Consider the following 14,180-nt stretch of genomic DNA (forward strand, 5'->3'; position numbering starts at 1 on the left):
GCTTGTACCACTAGCTGTTATATCTTAAATTAACCCATTTTTAAAATTACTTCCTGCCTCCTGGCTTTATTACCTTTATTCTGCCCATGCTGCTTTCCTGCTTCATAATCTATAAGGTTTCACTTCATAATCTTGGCTGTCCTGGAACTCACTTCGTAGACCAAGTAGATTTGTAGGCCTTGAATCTATGGCAATCCTCTTACCTCAGCCTCCTGAGTGCTGGAAGTGCAGAAATGAACTACCATGGTGATGTGTTAGCTCCTTGCTATGAAAAGCAATTTGATTCAAACTGATGATTCTTCTTCCCTCATGTCTGTGGGAGCTGAGGTACGACACCATACCAACCTGATAAGCACTGTGATCATGTTGAAAGATACCATCTCTCCATGTAGGAGGCAGGTAGAATTTGGAGAACGCAAAAAAGTCAAGTGTTGCTGGGCATGTTGGTGCACTCCTTTAATCCTAGTACTTGAGAAGCAGAGGCAAGTGTGTAAGTCTTTCTCTGTCTTCCCCAGCCAGCTCCCAAATGCAACACAGAGACTTATTATTAATTATGAAAGCTCAGCGTTAGCTTAGGCTTGTTCCTAACTAGTTCTTATAACTTAAATTAACCCATATTTTTAAATATACATTCTTTTACGTGGCTTAGTTACCTTTACTCTGAACTGCCCATCCTGCTTCCTCCACATCTGGCTGGTGACTCTGCCTTTCTTCTTCTGTGAGTCCTCTCTGTCCCAAGAAGTCCTGCCTAACCTCTTCCTGCCTAGCTAATGGCCATTCAGCTCTTTACTAGACCAATCGCAGTGACCTATTCACACAGTGTAAAGGAATATTCTGTAACACAGGTAGATCTCTGTGAGCTCAAGTCCTGGTCTACACAGGGAGTTCCAGGACAGCCAGGGCTAAATGGAGAGACCCTGCCTCAACCTCCTGCCCCCTCAAAAACAGACTAATCAGGGGTTGGAGATGGCTCTATGGTTAAACACACCTGCTGCTCTTCCAGAGGCTCAGTTAGGTTCACTGCACTATGACAGGCAAGCTCACGACTTTAACTCCTGCTCCAGGGGTATCAGATCGAAGCTCTGGTCTCAAGGCACACCCTCACTACTTGTACATGCACACACACGCACATAATTAAAAATAATTTTTAGGGTTTTTTGTTTTTGTTTTTAAAGAATCAGATAATCAACCCGGCGGCCATGGTGCACGCCTTTAATCCCAGCACTCAGGAGGCAGAGGCAGGCAAATGTCTGGTCTACGGAGTGAGTTCCAGGATAGCCAGGGAAACAGAGAAACCCTCTCTCGAAAAACCAAAAAAATAAAACAAATAAAAGATTTGGAAAATCACAGCGCCTATCATTCATGGTTTATGGAATCAAGGTAACAAAGGCGCTCGGAACAGTAGTGGAGCAGGTTTTTAATCCTCTCCTCCTCAGCCTGCAAACCGCCTTGCAGAGCTGGGCCACGCAGGCCTCATGCTGCAGCCCTCTGATGCTGGAGCGCTCAGGGAACTGGCCCGAAGCCCCGGGAAGCCGCTGGCTCCCGGCTGGCTCCGCGGTGCGGGCATCTGCTCTCCCCCGAGGCCCACTGGTGCCCGGCGGCGACCCTGCGGGAGAGGCTGTGCATGCGGACTCTCCCCGCACGCTGTAGTCGCCGGCCGCGGCCGCCGCCCTAAGCGCCGCCCGCCGCCCTCTCACCCCGCGGCGGCGGCGGCGGCGGAAGCGGCGGGGCGGGCCGGCTGGGCCGGGGCGGGGCGCGAGCGGCATGGAGGAGGCGGAGGCCGCGGAGGCCGCGGCGCGCGGGGCCGAACTGTGCGGGCCCGAGTGGGGCCCGGGGCCCCTGAGCCGTGAGTGCCTCTCGGTGCGGGTCCCGGAGGGCTGGCGCGGGCTGGGTGGGTCTCCCGAACCTTCCGGCGTCCCTGAGCCCGATGGGATGGGGCGAGGGTGGAGGAGTAGGGTGCGGGAGGTCGCTGTTAACTGGCCCACCCCGGGGCTGGAAAGGACTGGGATTTGCACCTTGTAAGGACTGATGAGTCGTGAGAGTTGAGTTTCCGGCCTCCACTGAGGCTCCGAGTCTGGACTTAGTTTCTCCAGCCCCAGGGAATTTTCAGGTGATCCAATTCCCCTAAAGAATTTCTGGCGAGACCCAGAGAAGTTGAGCCACGTTGCCTAGGTCACACAGCTCAGCAGTTTGCTGAGAGAAGTGTTGCTAAGAAGTCCTCATCTCTCCAGAAGGCATTAGGCTTTGGGAGAAGCATCTTACTCCATGTGACTCTACGGTCCCCTCAGATTCCTGAAGTCATGGACTGGCCGGGACAGGGGTGACTCCCTAATCCAGTATGGATGACTGGAAGCCCAGTCCCCTCATCAAGCCCTTCGGGGCTAGGAAGAAACGGAGCTGGTATCTTACGTGGAAGTATAAACTGACAAACCAGCGGGCCCTGCGGAGATTCTGTCAGGTAAATGAGGTCCCACATGTCTGGAAGGCTGGCCTCCTAACTTGACCCTAGCATAGACTGTGGACTAACTGCCCCGGCTACCAGGAAGAGGCAGCAGATTCCAGGAGGGGAACCCCTGTGTGTCACGACCTTCTCAGGCAGTGATTAAGACCCCGCATTCTGGAATCAGAACCCAAGCCTGGTCTCCTAGGCATCCAACAGAAACCAGAAGTCTGTCAGGAAGGCTTTGCCCCTGAACAGCTGTCAGGCAGTGTGGCCCAGGTTCTTGTCTTCCTGTTCTCCGCTATGGTTCTTGGGTCTTAAATCCACCTCTAGGAACTAGTTATGGAGGGGACCAAGGAAGTCAAGGACTCAAGTGGAAAAATACAAGAGCTCTGGGTAAGAAGGAACTGGTGGAGGGAGACTTGTCTGGGGAGCTTCTCTGGGGGATGGCCGCAAACCCATCCTGATTGAGAACCAGAAAGAGGAGAGGCAGGCCCCAGATTCTTTCTCCCCGTGCCCTCTACAGCCAGGGTCAAACGTTCAGAAAACCTCTGTGACCTGGAGGGGGTGTGCCTCAGTCTCCCCCATCTTTCCGCTCAGACAGGGGCTGTGCTTTTCCTGCTGGTGACCGTCATTGTCAACATCAAGTTGATCCTAGACACTCGAAGAGCAATCAGCGAAGCCAATGAAGACCCGGAACCAGAGCAAGACTATGGTGGGAGTCCGCTGAGGACGGGGTGGGGGGCTGTGCTCGGGGGGCCGTTGTCCATGCCTGTTCCAACAACTCCCTCTCCAGATGAGGCCCTCGGACACCTGGAGTCCCCTCGGCGCAGAGGCAGCAGTCCTCGACGTGTTCTGGACGTGGAAGTGTACTCAAGTAGAAGCAAGGTGTATGTGGCAGTGGATGGCACCACGGTGAGGGGACCGGGACGGACGCCCTGTCTGACTGCTGGTTTCTGCCTGTTAGGATTAAGGAACAGGTCTATGAAATGTCTGTGTGGCAAACAAAGTCTCGGAAGTGCTCGGGAGCATCAGCAGGCCACTGACTCCCTGGCTTGCTTATTATATGTAACCCCTTCCCAGTCCCTTGGGCTTCAGCCTCAGCCCAGGCACCGGGGCCCTGGTGGTAATGGGACTTGCTCTTCCGAGAGAGACGCTTGTTGGTGGAGGATGATAGGATATTCGGAGTCAAGCAGAGACAGCCCAGGGCTCTAGGTGCCATGAAAGTGTTAAAAGGTAGATTGTAAAGAGGTGCGCTCTTTTTCTGATGAGGGTACCAAGGGGGCTTTCTGGGAGAGGCAGCCTTGAGCCTGAGTTGGAACTCTAAGCCGTGACCAGCAGGCTGGTGTGTTTCACACTTGTGAGACAGCGTCAGCGTGAACGCCAAGGTGAATAGCCAGATTATGTTTCTGCTGGTGTGTTTCACACTTGTGAGACAGTGTCACCGTGAATGCCAAGGTGATAGCCGGATTATGTTTCTGCCGCTGCGCAGGTGCTGGAGGATGAGGCCCGAGAGCAGGGCCGCGGCATCCATGTCATTGTCCTCAACCAGGCCACGGTGAGCTTGAGGACGGGAGACCCAGGGGGCTGAAGCTGGACCCTTCCTTGCTGGTAAGCACTGTCTCATAAGAGGTTTGCTCCTGCCAGGGCCACGTGATGGCAAAACGTGTATTTGATACGTACTCTCCTCACGAGGATGAAGCCATGGTGCTGTTCCTCAACATGGTGGCACCCGGCCGCGTGTTGATCTGCACGGTTAAGGTCAGTGAGTCTCCCTGGCTCTAGTCTCCATGCCCCTCGCTCTGACTTTGCTCGAGGGAATGAATGGGAAGAACTTCCGGAGAAGGGTAGCTCAAGTTCCGGTCTGAGGCTTGGTTGGGTTTTTTTTTTTTTTGTTTTTTTTGTTTTTTTTTTGAGGGGGGAGTTGTTGTTTCTTAATCAGTCCAGCAGTTACTGAGCACCTGCTGTATACCACTGTAGTAACTAGTTGTTGAAGAGCCAATGGGAAGCAAGACAGAATTCCCACCTCCCTGGAGCTCACCTCCCAGTGGTAGTAACCAAACAGCCAACCCAGCCTCTAATGTCAGGAAATGACAAGAGAAGAAGGAAATAAAGAGGCAGAGCGACATGGCTGCATTTTAGGGAGGGAAGACCTCTATCGGGAAATAGTGTATGAGCGGAGGGCTGGAGGAAGAGAGAAGTAAGCCCGTAGTTGTCTGGAGGAAAAACAGCCTAGGTAGAAACTTCTGGAATGATCCACGGGAAAGGCCCTGCCTGAAATGGAGACGTTCCTGGCAAGCTTGAGGGACAGTGAGGATGCCAATGGAGTTGGAAAAGAAAGAGGGGAATGAGGTCAGTGTTGGGAAGAGAGTGGGGCGGTGGCAGGAGACAGGTGCTGGTCAGGTGGGCGAAGGACTTAGTATCCGAGCGACCTTGGAGGAGTCTGTGAAAGACAGAAACCAAAGAGCATTGTTGGAGTCACTCAGTGAGCCAACTTAAGTAAAAGATGTTATTTATGTGTGGTGCTTGGAACATAACCAGTGCTGCAGAAGGCCAGGTCTCCTGGACCCACACAAGTCGTGGTGACTCTCTTTTTTGGTCCTCCAGGATGAGGGCTCCTTCCACCTCAAAGATACAGCGAAGGCTCTGCTGAGGAGCCTGGGAAGCCAGGCAGGCCCTGCCCTTGGATGGAGGGACACTTGGGCCTTCGTGGGACGAAAAGGAGGTTTGGGCACCAAAGGCTGTTCACCCTGTAGTATCCAGGGAGGGGCAGAGCGATAAGAGATGGGTGTGCGATGGGGGTGTATCGGAGTCAGCGGTGATACTTCAGGTCAGAGTGGGCAAGGAGTTGGGAAGAAGCCCCCTACTCAAGTCTGGGCCTTCATTTTTCCTTTTCCTTCGGCTAGGTCCTGTCCTTGGCGAGAAACATTCTAAGTCTCCTGCCCTCTCCTCCTGGGGTGACCCGGTCCTGCTGAAGACAGATGTGCCACTGAGCTCAGCTGAAGGTGGGGTCAGTGGGGCCGGGCTCTGGGGCAAGGCTTGAGCAGAGAATGGGCGTTTGGATCCTCTGTGAGGCTATTTTTCCGTGACTGTGTGCCTGGGGCTTCCCTCCCCCAGCTGGCCTGACGCCTTCACCCTCTCCGTTTCCTCCTTCCCTTAGAGGCTGAGTGTCACTGGGCAGACACGGAGCTGAACCGCCGCCGCAGGCGCTTCTGCAGCAAAGTCGAGGGCTACGGGAGTGTGTGCAGCTGCAAGGACCCGACGCCGATTGAGTTCAGCCCTGACCCAGTGAGTGGGGCCGGCGCAGTGAGGAGGCTTGGACTCCTCCCAGCTTAGCAAAGAGCCTTAGGAACAATTCACAGCTCAGGTTTGCTCTACCTTGACCTGGTAGGAGCTAGCTCAGCATGATGTATACTGAGCTCTGAAGACAGGTTGGGGGTGGGTCAGGCCATGTTACCAGGGCTGAGTTGGACTCTGTGTGTGTGTGTGTGTGTGTGTGTGTGTGTGTGTGTGTGTGTGTGTGTGTGTAAGGACAAGAACAAGGAAGACCCTTGGCCCGTTCCTGTCTGCTCCTGAGGTCCTTCCTTGCACTGAGAATTCTTCTCTAAATGGAGATCCCAGTTGGAAGGGGGAATAAGGGAAGCTAAAAGCTGTTTCTCACACAGCTTCCAGACAATAAGGTCCTCAATGTGCCTGTGGCTGTCATTGCAGGGAACCGGCCCAACTACCTGTACAGGTGAGCCTGGAGTGGGCTGTGTCCAGCGCTGAGCAGGGATGTCAGGACGTGGGTGGGTGCTTAGCTCGCCTTCCTGTCCAAGTAACACTTACAGGAGGCAGAGAGGCAGCAGATGCTGGGCCTGCTCGATCCGGGTAAACACGGGACATAGGAGCCCATTTATAAACGGGAGTGGTGAATTGAGAGGACAGAGGAGCCCTAATCTACTTTTCCGGGCTCCCCAGGATGCTGCGCTCTCTGCTCTCAGCCCAAGGGGTATCTCCGCAGATGATAACGGTCTTCATTGATGGCTACTATGAGGTGAGTGGGTTTGGGGTCAGAGCAGGACACAAAGCTGTGGGTCCTGAGCAGCCATGATCACTGAGGGCTGGTGAGGGCTGTGAAATAGGAGAAGCTTGACATGTTGGGACCTGTAGAGGTGGAGAAGATAACACTCACGATGACTGGTGTCCGTGCCCACAGGAGCCAATGGATGTGGTGGCGCTGTTTGGTCTGAGGGGCATCCAGCACACTCCTATTAGCATCAAGAATGCCCGTGTGTCTCAGGTATTCCTTGGCAAGGGTGTCAGGGACAGATACCTGGTCCCATGCTCTGCCTCAAGTCTTATGTGCCCCATTCCCCACCTAGCACTACAAGGCCAGCCTCACTGCCACTTTCAACCTGTTTCCGGTGAGTACCACGGACACCTTGGGTCTGTGGAGAGAATTGTGTTATGGAGAACACTTCCCTCACCTGGCCTTGCACTTCTGATCTGAAAAAGTGGGGGAGCAGAGCAGTACCTGAACATGAGGGTTAGAGACGGAAAGCCATGGGATGAGAGCAACCTCCTTGGAACCATGACGTGTCCTCCTATCCCTGCAGGAGGCCAAGTTTGCTGTGGTTCTGGAAGAGGACCTGGACATCGCTGTGGATTTTTTCAGGTGACAGGGGTAGCCCACCACTGAAGTGCTTATGAGCCACATGGGAGTTCTGTGCTTGACTGGGTCTCCAGGGAAGGATGTGGTGAGGTACGCTGGAGAGCTTTGAGTGAGCTCCAAAGTTGGGGGAGAGCTTGCCTAGCTCGGAGGGCATACGCTGGGCCTGTATAGAAGGTAGAAAAGATGGAGACAGTGAGACTACCAGCTCTGCACTTCCAGCATCGTGGTGTATCTGGGTTTGCCCCTCTCTGAACTCTTGGACCCTTGGCTCTCTCAGCTTCCTGAGCCAGTCCATCCACCTGCTGGAGGAAGATGACAGCCTGTACTGCATCTCTGCTTGGAACGACCAGGTAGGTCGGGCGGCCAGGGGCTAGTCAGCACGGGCGTCTGTCAAAGCTTGCTACTAATGCTCCATGATACCCCTTGTCCTTAGGGGTATGAACACACAGCTGAGGATCCAGCACTACTGTACCGTGTGGAGACCATGCCTGGGTTGGGATGGGTGCTCAGGAAATCTTTATACAAGGAGGAGCTTGAGCCCAAGTGGCCCACACCAGAAAAGGTACCCAGCAGGATAAGATGAATGGGCTGGAGTCCCTATCAACTCCAAACTTGTAGCGTTCATAACATTCTGTGACCCCAGCTGTGGGACTGGGACATGTGGATGCGGATGCCGGAACAGCGCCGGGGCCGAGAGTGCATCATCCCAGATGTTTCCCGATCCTATCACTTTGGCATCGTGGGCCTCAACATGAACGGCTACTTCCATGTGAGTAGGGTATTAGGGAGTAGGGTGCTAGGTGACTGTGGTCAAGGACATGGATTCTGGAGCCTAGTCCTGACACTCACTGGCCATGTCAGTTACTGTTCTGTTTTTACCAGTTTCTCTATCTGGAAGATGAAGGTAAAAAAATGCTAACTCTGGGGGGCTGGAGAGATGGCTCAGCGGTTAAGAGCACTGGCTGTTCTTCCAGAGGTCCTGAGTTCAATTCCCAACAACCACATGGTGGCTCACAGCCATCTGTAATGAGATCTGGTATCCTATTCTGGCCTGCAAGTATGCATGTAGGCAGAACACTGTATACATAATAAATAAATAAATCTTTAAAAAAAAAAAAACTGGATTCAATTCTCAGCACCTACATGGTGCAGTCATACAGGCAGGCAAAATATCCATACACATAAAAATAAATATTTTTTAAAAAATGCTGCCTCCCAGGGGCCAAACATAGATCACAAGCCTTGTGACCCCACCACTTGAGAGGCTGAGGCATGACGGGCAATAGTTTGAGGCCGTCTGGACTTCATAATGAAGACCCTCAGAAAATAAAAACAGCCAAACTACCTGTCTATGACTGTTTTACCCGCTGCATGTGTGTCCTGTTCATGCCTGATAGCTGAGGAATCTGGAAGAGGGCACTAGATCTCCTGGGACTGGAGTTAGGTGGCTGTAAACCACCATTGGGTGCTGAGAACCCAGGGACCTCTATAAGAGAGCAGCAAGTACTCTTAACCACTGAGCCATCTCTCCAGCTCATTATGAAGTCTCAATGAGTTCATAGATGTAAAAAGAATATGTTAAAAACCGTAAGCTTTATATTAGAGTAGCTGGTATTGTACATTACTACTGTTTCCATCACTGAACTGTGGGTGCAGAAAGGATATACCTGTTCTAAGCACTGGGCCTTCTCCTGTCCTTGCAAGTATTGGCACATATGTTTCGGCCTGAGGTTAGCCAGGATGTCCCTAGCCCCCTCCATTCCACCTGGATGTATCTGGAGGTCCCCTCTCCTGTTATAATAAGAGTACATTTGAAACAGTCCAGCTGCAAGGGGTGTATTTAGTTTGGAACATCCTGGAAGACAGCAAGACCCCCAGAGGAAGCTAATAAAAGAGCCTTATTTCCTAAGGAAGCCAAGTGCTTCCTCAGGTCATTCATGGTGCCAGAATCAGCAGTTTCCTCCCTTCTGACCCATCTGGGCTATTGGCTTCATCCAACAGAAAGCTAGCTCACTCACTGTGTGTGTGTGCGCGTGCGCGCGCATTCTCATGTGTCTCCACCACCACCTCTTGGTTTTTTTAATAAATCATATTTTAATTTTTTTGAAGATTTATTTATTTATTATGTATATGGTATTTTGTCTGCATGTATGCCTGCACACCAGAAGAGGGCATCAGATCTCATTACAGATGGTTGTGAGTTGGTGGGAATTGAACTCAGGCCCTCTGGAAGAGCAGTCGGTGCTCTCAACTTCTGAGCCATCTCTCAGGCTCTTGTTCTGTTTTTTTTTAGGGTCTCTTATATCCCAGGCTGTCTCCAAACTATGTAGCTGAGACTGGTCTTGAACTTCTGACCCTCCTTCCTCCATCTTGCTTCTTTATTTCTAAGGCTCTGCAGCAAGCCTGGGGAAAACCAGGGGGAACAGGACTAATTCAGGGATCAGTAGCATGAGCCAAGGGACCAGCCCAAATTAAAGCTTGTCAAAGATGGAAGGCTGGAGGCAGTCAGAGAGCCCTTTCCAGGCTGTACTCCATTGTTTGGGTCTTGTGGTTCTGCGGTGGGTCAGTGAGCAAGTGTGGGCAGACTAAAGGCGGCCCTGACTTTGTCCTCGCTCCCGTTCCAGGAAGCCTACTTCAAGAAGCACAAGTTCAACACGGTTCCAGGTGTCCAGCTCAGGAATGTAGACAGGTAGAGGCTGGCAGCAGGTCAAGGGGGTGGACAGCTGCAGGCTTGATGACCAGTCCTTGCTGGTTCTTTCCTGTCCAGGGCCTTGGGTATTTACCTCAGCCCTAGTGTGCTGTGCCTTTCCCCATGTGACCCTTCGCCCTGCCCTTTCCTGTCCACGGGCCTGAGGGCCTCGCCTTCCCTTGATTCATTTCTTCTTCCCATCAGTCTGAAGAAAGAAGCTTATGAAGTGGAAATTCACAGGCTGCTCAGGTATGGCCTAAAGCAACTGGGATGCCTGGCAGGGGATAAGGAATAAAATACAGGCTTCCTTAGTACCACAATTTATGGGCACTATAGAAAATGAAAACCAGAGTTCTCTAGTGCAAACATTACAAAGAATTTCAAGATGGCTGGGTGCTGTTGGCACACACATTTAATCCTAGCACTTGGGAGGCAGAGACAGGCGGATCTCTGAGTTTGAGGCCAGACTGATCTACAGAGCAAGTTCCAGGACAGCCAGGGCTCAGAGAGAGACCCTGTCTTGAAAAACCAAAAATAATTAAATAAATAAAAAGAATTTCAGTAGCAACAGAGCGTTCACCACACCTGGGAAGTGTGTCCTGTCCTGGCCTTACTTTTCTGTCCCCAATGCAGCGAAGCCGAGGTTTTGGACCACAGCAAGGACCCTTGTGAGGACTCCTTCCTGCCAGACACAGAGGGCCATACCTATGTGGCCTTTATCCGAATGGAAAAAGATGATGACTTCACCACCTGGACTCAGCTTGCCAAGGTGCCTCAGAAGTACCCTCACCAACATGCATTGCCCCACCTAGCAGAGAGTCTTTGTTATAGAGTTTTCAACCTCAGAACCTTTTCATGCTCTCAAGAACCCCACTTCCTGGCCAGGTGTGGTTCTGTGGTGGTGAATGCCTTTAATACAAGTTCTCAGGGAGGCAGAGGCAGGTGGATCTCTTAGGTTTAAGGCCAGCCTGGTCTACAGAGCAAGTTCGAGGATGGCCAGGGCTACACAGAGAAACTCTGTTTCAAAAAACAAAGACACAAAACCTCTCTTCTAAACCCTTGCTCAAATCCATACTCCAGAGGAGTTTGCTCTTGAAGATTGAGGCAACTGCTAGACCTTCAGTGGGCGGTCTCCACACTTCCTGACCCATCCCTTTCTCCTGCTCTATCCCTGCCAGTGCCTCCATATTTGGGACCTGGATGTTCGTGGTAACCACCAGGGCCTGTGGAGATTATTTCGGAAGAAGAACCACTTTCTGGTGGTGGGGGTCCCAGCCTCCCCATACTCGTGAGTCGCCTCTTCCACCCTGGGAGATTCCCTCTTGGGGTTGGAGCATGTCGCCTGCCCTGGGAAATGCCTTCCTGGGGTTGGAGCATGTCATCTTCTCTAGATCATTCTTCTGTTACATTTCAGAGTGAAGAAGCCACCACCAGTCACCCCTATTTTCCTGGAGCCACCCCCAAAGGAAGAAGGAGCCCCAGGGGCCGCTGAACAAACATGAAGCCTCCTCCAGGACCCTGCAGGGCTGGGTACTGTGTACCCCAGGCAGGCTGGCCCGTCGCCCCATCCTGTAGGATTTTGTAGATGCTGGTAGGGGTTAGGGCTGGTTTGTTTTTAACATGAGATTTCATTACTAACTTTGAGGGGAAGGATCCCCTGCTCCAACACCCCTGTTCCTGAGGTTAAGGTCTATTTATTACTTCCTTGTTGGAGAAGGGCAGGAGATTACCCAGGACCTCTTTGGGATCCCTGGGCAGCTGATCCTGCCCTTTTTACACCCCATCCTCCCAGGCCTGGCTCAGAATCTAACCTATTTATTGACCGTCCTGAAGGCCTTGGGAATAGGCCCAGCCTGGGGCCTTTATTCCTCTCTGGACCAGGACGCTGCCCTGAGGGTGGGACTGGTTCATACTCAGGAAACTGCTGTGCCCAACTGATGACAGGCCCAGCTGGACCATGTGCTGGCAGACTCACTCAGAGACCCTTAGACACTGGACCAGGCCTCCTCTCAGCCTTCTTTTTGTCCAGATTTCCAAAGCTGGATAAAGGTGGTCATTGATTAAAAAAGAAGAAAACCTCTAGGGGTGTGTTTTGTGATGGTTTTGTGGGGAGCATGGCATGGTGGTGAGGGAGAGAATCATCTGGACGGATGGTGATGTGCTTTGGTTTTTTACTGTCTGCCATAGTTTTTTCTTATGTGTGGAAGCCATTTGGCCACCAGGGGATGCCCAAGTCTCAAGCTTCAAGTCTTTTGTTTTTATTTGTTTTAAGCAGGCTCGCCCTGGGACCAGCTGACTTTATTTCTGTTCCGGCCTTAGCTCCAAGCAGCCATCTCACACCCCTTCCTCACTGTTTACTGTCAGTCTGGTCCCTTCCTTGTTCGTCTGGGCCCAGCACCTGTCCCCAGAAGTGCAGTAGCTAGAAGAGACCACAAAGAGAAACTTGGGGGAGGATGAGGGAATGGGAGAGCATGTAAATAGTGAAGACAGACGTGATTGGGCTAAAAGCAGTGGCGGAACCAGGGGTGTGGGAGATGATTTTGTAGGAGGATACTGGGCAAGCAGACAGAGAAGTGAGTGTTTCTGTGGCCTTCTGGATTGGTTGTGTGCAGAATTCCATATAGGGATGTTTTTCTGGAGAAAAAGGCCATGGTTTTCAGATTCTCAAGAGGCTAGTAACTCAAAAGAGCATAGGAAAGTCTGAGTTAGTCACCAGAAAATGGACAGTATGGTCCACTGGGAATCAGATAGCCCAAGGCAGGGGAACGTGACCTTTAAATTAAGTCTCTCTGAAGGATTAAGATAAGGACCTTAGTAGATTGCATTGTAAGAAAGGGTATAGATCTTTTGCCAAGGAGTCAGGAACTTACTGGAATTCCTACCCTTTATCTGTTCGCTGTCCTGGCCTCTCTTACAGTGCCTGGAGTTGAGGACTACAATGGCATCAGTGCGGTGGCTTTGACACTGCTTACCACCCTGACTCCCTCCCGTGTTGGCTGGAGCTAGAGACAGCGGTTCAGGTGGCAAAGCAGGGACAGAGAAGCAGTTAGCCCAAGATGAAGTGGCAGCCCTCCCTGGGCAGAGGAATCCCTCTTCCCTTCCCACCCCTGCTTCCACACGGGTACCTATGGAAGGAACCGAGTGGTTGTGTGCAAGGCACAGTATGCTGGCAAAGGCTGGCAAAGGGTGGCGGCCGACTAATTCCTCTCTCTGCCTAGAGCTCTAGTAGACCCTCAGTCAGGCTTCAGTGACTGAAGCTGCGTGGCGCTGGCCAAGTCTCTGCTCCTTTTTGGGCCCAGCAAGTGGGTGATAGTTGTGGGCTGCTCTGGAAAAGCCCGTAGAGACAGATGGGGGGTAGGGGGTGGGGTGCCAAAGGGAAGGGAGGAGGGAAGCCAGTTAGTCAAACGGCTTTGCTTGGTAGCAGCTACTGTCCTGTGTCAACAGCCATCTTAGCACTGCTACTTAAAGTTCAGAGACATTCAGTTGGTTTGTTTATTTAAGACAGGGTTTCTCGGTGTACTCCTGGCTGTCCTGGAGCTCACTCTGTAGCCCAGGCTGCCCTTGAACTCAGAGATCTACCTACCCCTGCCTCCCAAGTGCTGGGGTTAAAGGCATGCACCACTGCCATCTGGCTTAAAAGACATTCAGATTTTTGTTAGGGACATTCTGGTCAGGTTCTTCAGATTGGACTATCACTGTACTAAGCAAGGGCTACCCAGTTGCAGGAGGCAGTCTGGTCGAAGTCTCAGCCTCAGTTTTTCAGCTGGAAAGCTGTGGGACTCTCTGGCTGTAAAACTAAGTAAAGACTAGGGGTGTACCTCAAGCAGTTAAGTGCTTGCTTAGCACACACGAAGCTGGGTGTGATCCCACATAAAACCAGGTGTGGTGACAGCCACCTGTAAACCCAGCACCTCGGAGACAGGCGGGATTCACGGTCATTCTCAGCCATATGGAAAGTTCACGGCTACATGAGACCCGCCATCTCAAAACAACAAAACAAGTGAGATCTTGGCTAGGTGTGATGGCACACACCCTTAACCCCAGCATTCAGGAGGCAGAAGTAGGTAGCTTTCTGAGTTGCAGGCTCAACCTGGTCTACAGAGCAAGTTCTAGGACAACCAGGACTACGTAGACCTTGTTTCAAAAAAAAAAAAAAAAACAACAACAACAACAACAACACACACACACACACACACAAAAAAAAAAAAAAAAAAAAAAAAACAAGAAAAGGATGCTTGGGTGAAGGAGCCAGTGCTGGTGGTCATTGTGTAGGGAGCCTTGCTATAATTATGATTTCAGACCATACACTAAATGTGCCACCATGGCCAACCAGGCCACACCCTACAACCACCCAGTTCCCGTTCAAGATGATGGGAACATACCCAGTGTGCCCAGCC

The 14,180-nt window shown here is 51.8% G+C and overlaps 1 protein-coding gene across 4 annotated transcripts; it reads left to right on the forward strand.

Annotated features, from left to right (window-relative positions):
* Positions 1-1,749: 1,749 nt before the first annotated feature.
* Pomgnt1 (protein O-linked mannose N-acetylglucosaminyltransferase 1 (beta 1,2-)) lies at positions 1,750-11,863 on the forward strand. Of its 4 annotated transcripts, none has more exons than XM_028889428.2 (22): positions 1,750-1,846; positions 2,289-2,458; positions 3,041-3,155; positions 3,237-3,355; positions 3,933-3,998; positions 4,088-4,201; positions 5,048-5,165; positions 5,347-5,445; positions 5,601-5,728; positions 6,106-6,176; positions 6,401-6,476; positions 6,639-6,722; positions 6,805-6,846; positions 7,039-7,097; positions 7,372-7,444; positions 7,528-7,656; positions 7,738-7,863; positions 9,719-9,783; positions 9,988-10,032; positions 10,417-10,552; positions 10,962-11,071; positions 11,198-11,861. In XM_028889428.2, the coding sequence occupies exons 2-22, from the start codon at positions 2,339-2,341 to the stop codon at positions 11,283-11,285; spliced, it is 1,983 nt and encodes a 660-aa protein (XP_028745261.1). In that variant the 5' UTR covers positions 1,750-1,846; positions 2,289-2,338; the 3' UTR covers positions 11,286-11,861. The 4 variants fall into 4 exon arrangements, with proteins under 4 accessions (XP_028745261.1, XP_028745270.1, XP_028745279.1 ...); XM_028889437.2 differs by having other exon boundaries at positions 1,755-1,860; XM_028889446.2 differs by lacking the exon at positions 1,750-1,846 and having other exon boundaries at positions 2,273-2,458.
* Positions 11,864-14,180: the final 2,317 nt, after the last annotated feature.

Source organism: Peromyscus leucopus, chromosome 2 (assembly GCF_004664715.2).
Source record: "Peromyscus leucopus breed LL Stock chromosome 2, UCI_PerLeu_2.1, whole genome shotgun sequence".
Classification (NCBI taxonomy): domain Eukaryota; kingdom Metazoa; phylum Chordata; class Mammalia; order Rodentia; family Cricetidae; genus Peromyscus; species Peromyscus leucopus.

What these genes read in the sequence shown, in the direction of transcription:
- Pomgnt1 (XM_028889428.2), top strand. Translation starts at nt 2,339, where the DNA reads ATGGATGACTGGAAGCCCAGTCCCCTCATCAAGCCCTTCGGGGCTAGG. An exon ending in GCCACTGAGCTCAGCTGAAG is followed by an intron (nt 5,446 to 5,600) that starts GTGGGGTCAGTG and finishes TCCTTCCCTTAG; the next exon opens with AGGCTGAGTGTCACTGGGCA. An exon ending in GAAATTCACAGGCTGCTCAG is followed by an intron (nt 10,033 to 10,416) that starts GTATGGCCTAAA and finishes TCCCCAATGCAG; the next exon opens with CGAAGCCGAGGTTTTGGACC.